Source organism: Candoia aspera, chromosome 2 (genome assembly GCF_035149785.1).
Source record: "Candoia aspera isolate rCanAsp1 chromosome 2, rCanAsp1.hap2, whole genome shotgun sequence".
NCBI lineage: Eukaryota > Metazoa > Chordata > Lepidosauria > Squamata > Boidae > Candoia > Candoia aspera.
The window spans coordinates 53,431,062-53,443,857 of NC_086154.1; the positions used below are offsets into that span (position 1 = coordinate 53,431,062).

Here is a 12,796-nt window from a genome sequence, read left to right on the forward strand (position 1 = left end):
ATGGCTCTTTTCTACAGGAGATCTAGTGTGAGAATCCTCCAGTGGAAAGAGGAAGCAATCTCTTCTGAGGGAAGGTTGTGATGAAGCTTCAGTGAAATGAAATTAGCAAGGATTATCTCATACCTCTTTCCTCACATGGCAGGAGCATTTGGGGCAGACTTCTGGTAGCAGAATAAAATCTGGATCAAACACATGGTAGTGAAGAAAACTACTACTTAAAACTATAGTCTTCAAAATCACTTATTCCCAGATTGTACGTTTGTCAATATTTTACATTATTCAAGGCATCGTGCAATTATTACTTGAAAACTTTAATATGCACAACTTCAGGCAAAATTATTGGGGATATGTAATATACTGAATGTGCTATATATGGGACTGCCCCTGAAGATGATTGAGAAGACAGGTAAGACAGCAGAATGTATTGTCCATCTTGTGGGGGCTTCGTTTCGGGACATTCTGTAGGCAAATACATATTAAATCTCTTTGAAAACTCTGTTTACAATTGGCCTGATTATAAATTTGTTTCCAAATTCGCTGAAGATACTGTTGTAAATATTAAGTATTTATACAAAAAGTGGACGTTGAATAAGCAAGACCCGAAGAGTATTGATACTTTTGAACTTTAGTGTTGGGGAAGACTCCTGAGAACACCATGGACATCCAAGAAAACAAACTGATGGATGATCAAACAAAACAATGCAGAGTTCACACTCAAGGTACAAATGACCAGGCTCAAATTACTCTGCTTTTGACACATTATGCGAAGACCTAGCTCTCTGGATAAGGCTGGGAAAGGTGGAAGGAAAGAAGATGACCAGCACCAAGGTGGATAGACTCAGTTACAGTGGTGATGGGGGCGCTGTTGGAATTGCTGAAGGATCATTATGGAGGGGCAGATCATTATGGAGAAAATCCATCTATGTGGCTACTAAGAGTAGACAACAACTTGATAGCATGTAATCAATCAATCAATCAATGCAAAAAGACTCCAAATATTTCAGGAAAATCTCTCATGTGATCCTGCAAGAATCTTACAGGCAATAAATGAGGCCTTGCCAGAAAAGTCAACTAGCTGGTTCAGTCCAGTTTGCAAAAAAGTTGGTAAATTGTCCCACAAGTTACAGCTACACCAAAAGCTCACAGGGAACAAGAAAAGCTTGGAACATCTCTGACAAGGATTGGACTTTGCACGTCCAGGCAAAGCTAATGTCCTGGTAGGGCCTCACTCTGGGTTTTCTAGGCAGACAGAAGAATGGAGAAGAATATGCATTTATACCTTAGCTCTAATTGCATTGACAATATGAGAATTTAAGCACCTAATGAAGAATTTAACTTCTATTGATTCCTTTTTAGCAGAACTCAGAGTGTACAACTGTGGATTATGGAGAATTTTCCCTTGTTTTTTTTAACTGCACACACAGAGAGTTTTTTTTTTAACTGCACACACACACACAAAATTCTGAGAGTGCCCTGGACTGCAAGAAGATCAAACCAGTCCATACTCCAGGAAATCAAGCCAGACTGCTCACTTGAGGGAATGATATTAAAGGCAAAACTGAAATACTTTGGCCATGTAATGAGAAGACAGGACACCCTGGAGAAGATGCTGATGCTAGGGAGAGTGGAGGGCAAAAGGAAGAGGGGCCGACCAAGGGCAAGGTGGATGGATGATATTCTAGAGGCGACGGACTCGTCCCTGGGGGAGCTGGGGGTGTTGACGACCGACAGGAAGCTCTGGCATGGGCTGGTCCATGAAGTCATGAAGAGTCGGAAGCGACTAAACGAATAAACAACAACACACACACACACATTAAGTCAGTCTCTGGACACAAAATTGGGTTATATCAATCCAGTTCGAAGCAGAAGTGGGTAGCCATTAAGTTTATAAATGCAGCTGATGCCTCTTAACTAGTGCAGCCTTTAAAACTGTTTTAATTATCTGTGTACCACATCAGCAATATTAAAAGGAGGGTGGGTTGCAGTTAGGTAAGAATAAAAATTCTCTTCTTTTGTTATAAAAAGGATAGACTTTCTTAATTTAGAAACTCCTAATCTTTATTCTGATTGATTTTATCATATTGATTGCATTTGCTAATTATTTGTTATTGATTTGCTTTTAATAATAAAATTGATATATTATCTTTAATTGTACTACTAATGTAATGTTACTTTGAAAATTCTTACTCAATTTTATATAGTCCATAAATCTTTTATTTTTTAATCTCCCCTCCCCTCTCCTCTCCTCTCCTTTCTTCTTGGTTGCATTTCTAAGTAACTGTTAAAATAAGATAAAAACATTTAAAAAGTATTCATATTTGAACCATCCATACCATGTTTTTTTTTCTTTATGTCTTAAGTGTTTTGAATAAAGTAACTAGGAGCACATTTTTTAACTTTTTATTATTAAGAAGTACCACTCAATTCAAAGCAAATTCTTGAGATGGAAGTTTTTTCCCCCGACAATCTTGCATTCTAAGACACTGAACTTCTCAAGGCTTTCAAGTTAATTTTAGTTAAATTATATCATTTAGAGTAGATTCTTGAATTTGTGATATCAAGGTGAAGGAAGAGACGGAATTTTAGTGGTTCATGCAACTGCAAAATCTGAGCACTCCTGTCTTATTTGGAGCAGTGACTCATGGTTTTTTAATCTTTCTTGAAATAATACAGCTTTTTATTTTTTCCAATCTAATGGAATGTTGGAAAGAAAATATGTAAAAGAGCTCAGGACTTTGTCCATCAGCACTATAATGCTCTGAGAACTGAACAAAATGGGACCAGATTTGGTGTGTTGGAAGAAGCTCTCAAAAGAAAATACAAGTTTGAAAATGAGCAGGATCAGGCCTGAGGCCTGAAAGAAAAATTCCCAATGTATCTCTGGCAGAGAGACAGGTGAGTAGTGGCTGAGGGTGAGCCCTCCACCCTGCTGGTCACACACAGAGCCCACCCTGTCTTTCCCACTGCATGCATTTCAAAAAACCCAGAGTGAATTCCATATAATCTAGTTACAAGGATAAGTTATTTAGGATTTTCCAATATAACTTCCATTCTCTTTCCTGTTTTATTCTTCTATTCTTAGCGTTTTGCAATAAACATTTGATATTTCAGTGCAATGGTTATTAATCGAAGGGGGAGAAATTTTGTCATCTGCTGACATGGTATATCTAATGATTAGGATGAAATAAAAATTAATTAAGTAAATGAAAAAAGGAAGGTAATCCTTAGAATATTAATGTTTTGAAATAACAGGTTCTCCCCCAAAGTATTAACTCTGATATTTAAATATAATTTTGTAGAGAAGAATTACCTGGATTTTAAAGGTTAAATAAACCATTTAGTAATTTTTTTCCTATTACTCATTGCTAACTATTATTGCCAAATTAACAAGGATACTGGTTTATAAATCAGGCTCAGAATATTCAAAAGGAATTTGGGTTGGTCATTATATACCTGGGAGCCAGTGTTTTAAATTATTGACATCATGTCATTTGATAGAACAGAGTACAAAACAACCCTGAAGTTGTACATTTTGCAGTCAAATATTTCAGATTTCCAGTTAGGAATAGGGGAGCTTAGTAGCTAGTGTCTCATCTGTAAACTTGGGAGAACTGTATACCTGGGAAAATTTCCTAAGTCTCTCAACTGATAAGTCTTAAAAGGTCATTTTCGGCTTGATAAAATCTGCAAAAAATACACTAGGTTTCTTGCTTGCCTTTACTCAGAGACACTCAGGAGTCCACTTATCCCAAACTCTTTCTCCAGTAAAGGCATTCTCACAGTGTATATTCTTGCTAAATGAGATTTTAGTTAACTAACAACATGTCTTAATGCTGCAGTTCCAAGTGAAAAGTGCCAAATAATAATTAAGCTCCTTTAATCCTGACACTTGTTGAATCATGCAAAACGCCAAATGCGGTTGAGAGAAAGAGGCAGCCAGAGAGGTAGAATTATACAGCAGGGGTGGGGGTGGTTTCTGGTTCTGAATAAAGAGAACATAGCAATGCATATGGTGACAAGCAGCAGCAACTCAGCTCAGGAAGGTCACACTGGGTATGCAAAGGATCACAAATAAACACATAGATCCAGTTGGCACTTGTTTGCATACAGATGGCCCCAGGCTCAGTCTCACGACTCCTGTTGCAGACTGTGGCAAACAGCTATTTTTTCAGAACCAACAATATTGGGTTCCATAGCTTGTCCTGGTATTAAGGTAGCTTTCCTGGCCTTAGTTTTGTGGTCGAATTGTCAGAGCTGCCCAGAGACAGCAGTCTGAAGGAAATCAGGAGAGAAGGGACAAAACCAATCTGCCAGGACCAAAAAACAAGAACTGAAGGACAAACCAGAACTGAAATGCAAGCAGGAGTTCAGATTAAAGGTCAATCAAAGGGTACAGAAACAAACCAGGGCTCCAGAAGATCTTGTATCTTCCTCTCCAAGGGGATCCAATGACCAGCATGAGTGGAGTCAGTCCAGAGCCCGAAGTGACAACTGGCTAATCAGATGCTGTAATGTGCAGACACCAGATGTGGAACAGTTGCACACAGAGCCAAAAGTTGAGACTTTGAGAACTCCTAGGACTCCTGACAGCAAATCCACCATATACTTTCTGGAGGATATTTAAAATCTTTCATGAAGGGCAATTTTGAATTTCATTTGTATTTTTCTTCCAAACCGTATGCATACAGTAGGATGAGAAAGACTGCCTCAAGAATGTTTGTCCTGTCAGGATCATCACACACTCATATATAAGCTGGGCCTTAGGAGACAAGAGCCTACCCATATTTCAGTATTACAGTTTTTGAATCAGGACCGCCCCATTTACAATTCAGCTGAAAGCAGCTCAGGAACCATTTACAACTGTATGCCAGGGATTCAGTCAAGCTCCCTATTTTAATGTTCTCACTGGGAAGGTACAGTATCTTGAAGAACATACTACAAGGCTGGTGTGCTAAGTGTGGGTTGTTTTGGGGCTCACAAGTCATGTACCCCGGCTTAAGGTCCTTTGCAAATCAAGGAGAACTATGTAACTTTCTCACACTTACCTCCACTGAGAATAATGACAGCTATAAATATTGCCAGGTCACTGTCGTCTAATTCCAGTGCATTGAATTTGACAGCAAACTCAAACTTTGGCTCCATAAAGTCACAGAAAGGTTTCCGTAGACTCTTTAGGAACTCCCGAGTCATGAATCCTTGTCCATTGGATATGAGAACACCATCTTTATTCATCATGGAGGCTAGGAGTGTATAGATGATCTCATGCACTCCATATTTCAGGAGAGTTACTTGGTCATTCAGGTCTAAACTCACAAAACCTGGAATGCTTTTGGCAAATTCAGTGATTTCTTGAACAGCTTCCACTGAGCGAAACTGGCAGCGCTGGAAGATACGTATGGCCACCTCTTTGTTTTGCTCTTGCATGGGGGTCAAATGTTTACACTTGATCTGGTCTTCTCCCATCATTAAGGAATTCATGTCATAAATGACAAATGGCTAAAAAAGACAGATAACGTTGATGATCAGGGTTTTTGCTACACAAAACACAGTGAGAGTTGCGGTCCCAAACTATCTGAAAAACAGGTTGGAGAAGGCTGATTTAAGTCTATGAATGTAAAAGGACTCTGGCTACAATAGCTCTCCTGGCTTTCAAGGATGTATTTGGAAGAAAACCCTTTTGTTTTGGTAAAGAAAGACCTATGTTTTCCCTCAAGGTAAACTGCTAAGAAGCAGACAACATTTAAAAACCAGTAACATATCTACTCTACCATTTTGGAAACTTACTTTACCAACATAATATTGCACGTTAAAATTAGGCTCCAACATTATACCACTGAGCCTAAACTGTACTTTTACAGCTTTCTGAATTTCCCTACCAAAGATTTGAAAAGGGCATTAAAACTCATGGAAAACGTATAGCATGGGATTGGGAATTTTTTCAGCTGCTTTCCCCCCACACACATTTACTGAATGTTCTTAATGCCAGGGCTGCAACATAAAACTGTCATGAAGCAACATGGAAGATAAGCCACTGCTCCCATATAAAGTGCAGAAGATAATAGGATTATGCAGCCAATCCATTTATTTCATGGAATTTATTCCTAAATCAATAATATTTACAATTAGTCACTGATCCTTTATACATAAAAACAGCTAAACCATTGTGCCAGGAGATATATATTTTGTTCCAGAATGTTCCTTCACAAGATCATCATGATCACTTCATAAGGAGTGTGTGTTTACTCAGAATATGTTTTAAAGTCATCACAATGAACAATGCAGCTACATGGTTGAAAAGTGGAAGGTACTGGGGCATTATTTGCATCAACTGGACTTTGAAGTAACTGTTTTTAAAATCAAGGGAATGTCAGAAGTGGAAAGTATTATATAGTGTGGAAGGCAGAGGATCTGACTTCTACTTTTCGTCCTTGCCCATTGCAACCCCCTTAAAAATGGCAAGGTTGGGGAGCTCCCCAAAAGGGTATGGATGGGTTGCTACAGAGGATAGGAAGATTGTCAAAATTCAAATCTGCTGTCCTGCACAAATCTTAGAAAAAAGGTACCCCATGATACAATTCAAGGAGTCAACTTAGTACTTGCTTCTGCCAATTATTCTTGATTATAAATGGCAATTAATGATGTTCTTCCAGCAGGTAACTGGAATTATTTCTATTCACTATTCTCTTTGTATTACTTTAATACAAAGGTTAGAGGTCTACTTAAATATAAGAGGCTCGGTCTACTTATGGTATAGTTACAGAATAAATGTGGGACAATATATTACACAAGACTCAAGAAAAGAGCCAGTTTGGTCTAGTGGTTAAGATGCTGGACTAGAAACCAGGACACCTTGAATTCTAGTCCTCCCTTAGGCATGAAAGCCAGTTGGTGACGATGGGCCAGTCTGTCAGCCCAACCTACCTCACTGACTTGTTGTGGGGGGAAAATAGGAGGAGATTATGTATTCCACATTGAGTTAAGCAAAATAAAGAAGGGATATTATTATTATTATTATTATTATTATTATTATTATTATTATTCCATTAATGATTTAATTCACAGCTATTCTGGCTTTGCAATGAAATGCTTGGGCTAGGGAGATCCATCACTGTAATATTATAATCCTAGTGTTGCAGAATATACCAAATGGTGGAAGCTGGAGAAGCCAGAATGGATTCCCTGTCACTAACAGAGTATTTTGCAATGGCCAGTGAGTGCTATATGTTTCAGAAAAACTTTGGTTACATAATTATTTTAAACTGTACAAACTATTTAAGCATTACCAATCATTTACACATGATGAAGGTGTGCCTACCCACAATTCTGAGAAGGAACATAGTTGAAAACTGTGTCCATAGTAAACATGTTGATGTTTTGGAGCCCAAAGTTCATCACAGAACACGTAATAAAATTGTTTTACACATTATTTACTGAATGAGCACATTTATTCTGATTCTGGTAATCTTTAAATGTAAGGCCAAGAAAGCTGAAGAATTTTACATGGGGTTTTCATTTCTAGTTTTATCCTGGTAACTCTATCCTGATGGAATTTAAGTGTGGAGAGGTGAATGACATCACAAGAGTGCACACAAAAGTACCAGTTTAGGCGTAATTCTCAGCACATCAGAGTTATGGTGGGTAAGCCAGTTTCAAAGCATTTCCAGTCTCAGATTTTCTTTATTCAGGGAATAAGTAGAGAATTGCTGCCTATTATAATGCTTACCTTGAACTCACATATTTTAAAATGTTATTTAATGTACATCAAACTATGATCTTTTGTATGCAACCATCAAAAATATCTGATTATTGTTTATACAGGATTACAAATGGAAAGGCAATCAGTAAACTGTGTTCTACTTTTGAAGAGCCCTCTTTCATCCTTGTTTCTCCCATTTCATACATCCTTCATATCAGCAGTTCCACAACCCATAGTTTCACACATCCACCATGGTAATTACAGACAAGACCTTAGTAAAGGGTATTTCATATCAGCAGATTTGGATATGTGGTGCTGTTTGAAGGAGGGCTTTCAGGGCTTGTGTGTGTGTGTTTATGTGTCTACTGTACTTATGTGCAAAATGGCAGATGATTTTTGCCCATGCGTAAAGTCTGTTTTTTAAAGAAACGCTCCAGCGCCCATCCCTTAAGTGTTGCCATTTAGTGGTACCAAGGAAGCTTGATTTTTCTATAGCAGCCCCTGCCCTGTGGAACTAGTATCTATATCACAAGTCAAAAAACATACCATTAAGTAAAAGAGGCCACCTGCAAGGTCATCACATAGCATCAAGGAAGTACAAGAGTTCCTTCTGATCAAGGGAATCTTACCCAAATGAGAATAAAAAGAAAAATAAACTTGCTCAGATCTAATGCAAGCAGGCAATAAAGGATGTAAACAAGGATTTTCATGAGCATGTAACTAATAAAATTAAGTTAAACAGGTAGAGTCTAAGGAAGTAATGTAAATGTTGGAAAAAAGTACTGAACTCTACAAATTCACTGACAACTGAAAATTAACAGATCATTGGGACTAGGTGGGTTAGTTTTTAAACAATGAAGATGTGAATTTGCTATTCTTGTAACACAGGGTTTCTCAACCGTGACAACTTTAAGAGGTGTGGATTTCAACTCCCAGAATTCTGCAGCAAGCATGCTGGTTGGGGAATTCTGGGAGTTGAAATCCACACATCTGTTGTCAAGGTTGAGAAGCCCTAGCAAAAGGATGTGACAAGTCCTTGAATTACCCTTTATAGCAGGGAATAAAAAATGTCCAGTCTAATGCCAAGAAAGGGATCAAACCATAGCCCAACATGGCTGAGAAAGGCTGCTTTAAGAGATAGCTCCGCTGGATAATGTAGGAGATAACCTATGGAACAAGGGGTGACCGTAAAGGAAGACAAGTCCAGAAAAGTTGTGTTGACCTTCACATACTTGTATGGGTTTCAAATATTTTATTAGATTTTTTTTCAAATAATGTTTACTTATTCTATCTAAACCATTTCCTGTGTTTCGGCTTTGGTTTGAAATATGTTAGGTACCAAATACATTTTTTTTTAAAGATACAGCTCCGTTAGAAGGATAAACCCTTTGCCCAAAGAAGAAAACAGCAACTAGATGGAACTTACTGACTGGTCTGTTGTCTTTCCTGTCAAGATTGCCCTTGCCTTGGCTTTGGTCAGGGGGAAAGACTTTATGTATGAATCATACAGCAGCTTGGCCAGGGCTCGCAGATCGGCGGACTCAGGGTTCAGCTGGTCGATGTCACTGGAAATCTCTGCCAACAGTTTCTCCTTCTCAGCTTGCGGCATTCGCCCAAACCTAATAGCTGAAAGGAAAAAGGCAACAGTAGCAAACTGCACCTAACTGATCCCCATTCTGTTGTAATTGCATTTTTTCCCTTTTTCCTTTTTTTTTCTTTACAACTTTACAGGATAGATTTATTTTGTGGGGAAAGGGCAGTGAAAAGAATGGGAAAAAATAGCTCATATTCAGCTCATAAAGTGAAGAGGCAGTGAGGGCATCCTAGTTTGGTGGTTCTAGACTGCTTGTTTGGTTGGCTTGTTTGTGAACGTTTGGCTAATTCAAGAGGACTTGGTGGCATTTGGATGGAGACCAGACCACTGACGCCCAGCTCCTTACAGTGGCATGGCCCATGTGACCCAAAATGTAATATAAATATGAGGAATAAATGAATAAATAAAATAAAAAATATTTTTACATCAGAAGCATCATTTTCTGACATTCCAATATAGCCCTATGCTATGAGACAGAACCCCCCATATTATATTCTCCAATATATCTTGCTACAAAGCAGAGTTAAAATATCCTATCTCATTTCAGATTTCTTCACCCATTTTCAGAGGAGAAAGAAAAATAGCATATCCATAGAGAGCAGAAGTATAAAGTGTAAATTTAGTTACTTTCCTAGAAATATCCCTATCTACTATTTTTTTCAATAGAAACCATGAACAATTGCTTAGGTATGTTTGTTTTGGATTCTAACTGCAATATAATGTTTCCTCTCTGTGGAAAAGCAGTACATGTGTTTGGTCATCTGTGTGTTACCATCGCTAGTGACAAATCATTGTTAAATCATCTCCTTTTTTGTCTTTGAGAAAAATGGTTTTCCACAAATCCTACTACCTCCCATGTTGTATAAAGACTCTGCATCTGAATAAAGCAAGTACCTACATAAGCTGATCTTCTTCTATTGGGGGAATTGCTTTAGGTATTGTGTGTGTGTGTGTGTGTGTGTGTGTGTTTGTTCAGAGCTTTGGCTAATAGGGATAAAAACCACAAACCTATGTTTTACCTACAGGGCTATTTTTGTTTTCTATACTGAAGGCATAAATAATTTGAAGGGGCAAATAATTTACTCTGGTCTAGCCATTGATAATGTCAATACTGAAAAAGGAATTCCTAATTTTACACGGACACTTAGAATTGGAACATCGAATGTGAGAAGCACGAAAGAAGGAGAGCTTGAAATTGTCGAAGCACAAATAAGTATACTAAATTGGACGTTTCAGGAATATGTGATCTTAAGTGGAGTAGAATCAGCTACTTTAAATCAGATGATTACGAGATATATTATTCAAGGCATGAATCCATACAAAGGAATGAGGTAAAAATGGTATTCAAAATGGACAGTGGTAAGTATATGCTTAGCTCTAACCCAATAAATGGTACCATCTTATTTATCAGAATAGTCCAGTAAACACCAATGTTATACAAGTGTATGCACCTACTATGTATGCAGTGGGGAAAAACAACAAAGATGACAAAGAAGGAAAAGTGGTAGATAGGCTCAAGAATAGAAAAAGATGGAAACTGTGCTGGAAGAGCAAAGAGGATATTTATCCTAAAGAGGAAGACAATGACAAACTTAGTACACATTACTGCATACTAACATGAGAGCCAGTCTGGTGTAGTGGTGAAGGTGCTGGCCTAGAAACCAGGAGACTGAGAGTTCTAGTCCCACCTTAGGCATGAAAGCCTAAGACTGGGTGACCTTGGGCCACTCTCTCTCAGCCCAACTCACCTCACAGGGTTGTTGTTGTGGAGAACATAGGAGGCAAGAGTATTTGGTATGTTTGCTGCCTTGAGTTATATATAAAAAAGGCAGGATAAAAATCTAATAACAACAAGTTCTTCAGAGAATGAATGAATCATCACCTTCCATGGTGATTCTTTGTGTAGAGAATCCATACATGCATACATTTTGTAGTGAAAATAATTCTGACAACATCTGATCCATATATTTAGGGGCTGGGGCAACAGGTCTAAACTGTCTAGTTTAAAAAATGCATGTAATATTGGGGAAGCAATTCATCCAGTTGAGAGATATTTATGAATTAGGATGCATGAATGTATCAATTAGGATGTATGAATTTGGATCAAATGGATTATTCCTTGCAAGATCGAAGAGTTCTCTGCTTCCTATGGAGGGAGACAGTATTATTTATAATCTTCATTTGTACAGCATGTTTCCATGGATGCCAACTTTATAGCCCTTAATACGTTTCACTGCCATATTTACCTACAATAAACTCACAGCAAAGCACACAGTACCTTTAACAGTCTGAGAATTTCCTAGATTAGTGCTATAAACCATAAATTCTGGAGGTCAGCAAAATCTATACCTCCAGAACATGTGATTTTCTTCTGCATTTGTAGGCAGCAAGTATATAAATTGGAAAAGGAATTGCCTAAAACAGCTGATGGAACTTTGCAAAAATCCAAACTGTAGATTTTTCCTTTTAATGTGTAAAACAGGTTGTTGTGTAGGGCCAGTTTAAGGAGTTTGGTGGTCCAATGCAACGCTAGGTTTGGAACTCACCCACAGACCTAGACTAATATTACAGGTGGATTCTTGCTAAATGAGATAAAAAAAATTATGCATCCAATATAGAATACCCACAATACCTGAACTAAATATATATCTGAAAGAAATATACTGGATGCAAAAGTCATCACTGAGTAAAATCCTGCTTAGCAGAATAACTTTTGGCCAATATGACCTTTGGCTAATAAGAAGCTGCATTCGCTAATGGGTAGAACATCTTCCTCAAACATCCTGTCAAGCCAATCTATTCAGTAGCTAATACAGAGGTATCTTAGCCAATGGGGGTCCTTGCCTCTTCCAAAACTCTGAGGAGAACACAAGGGTGGAGCAATGGAGGAAGGTAGCCATACGTTATTTGCCTTTGCACCTTGCTCACCCATACTGTACTCTATTTCAGCCTGTCACTTTGCTTGAGGGGATGCCACTTTGCTAAGGCCCCAAGCAGGTACAATCCCCTTAAGCAGATGCTGCTGCTGTGTGCAGGCCCGAAACCAGGGTCTGTGTCACCCGGGGCAAACATGGATTCCGCACCCATTTTGGTGCCCCCCCCAGCACTCATTTTGGTGCCCCCCCAGCACGGCGCCCAGGGCACACGCCCTGCTTGTTGCCCCGTTGCGGCCCTGGCTGTATGTGTATGCATGCGTACTTAAATATGAGCAGATTGGCCATGATGTTACTGAAAATGGCCTATACTTTCTCTAAAATGACTATAAAAATATTTATTTTTAAAATAAGATATTCTATTTTTCTGTAAGCAGTAGTCTCAATCTTATGCAATTTCAGAAGGCCTTGAACTGTTTTACTGGGAGGCAGTCTGATCCTTCAGCTTTGATAACTATCTTCTGCTAAATAAATGTCTTTGTGAGAACTACTTCTCACATTGACAAAAGGGCTGAGAGTTATCAACACAGTAAATGCCAACTGTCCCATCTTCACAAAAGATCTTCATCTTTC

General features: G+C 38.4%; 1 protein-coding gene across 2 annotated transcripts in view; it reads right to left on the minus strand.

Moving 5' to 3' along the window:
- PPARG (peroxisome proliferator activated receptor gamma) overlaps window positions 1-12,796 on the minus strand; it is a 66,718-nt gene that overhangs the window by 4,301 nt on the left and 49,621 nt on the right. For both annotated transcript variants that reach the window (XM_063291838.1, XM_063291837.1), the window contains exons 5-6: window positions 9,123-9,322; window positions 5,046-5,496 (exon numbers count right to left, since the gene is read on the minus strand). In XM_063291838.1, coding sequence (XP_063147908.1) covers window positions 5,046-5,496; window positions 9,123-9,322 — 651 coding nt within the window. The remainder of the gene's footprint in view (window positions 1-5,045; window positions 5,497-9,122; window positions 9,323-12,796) is intronic.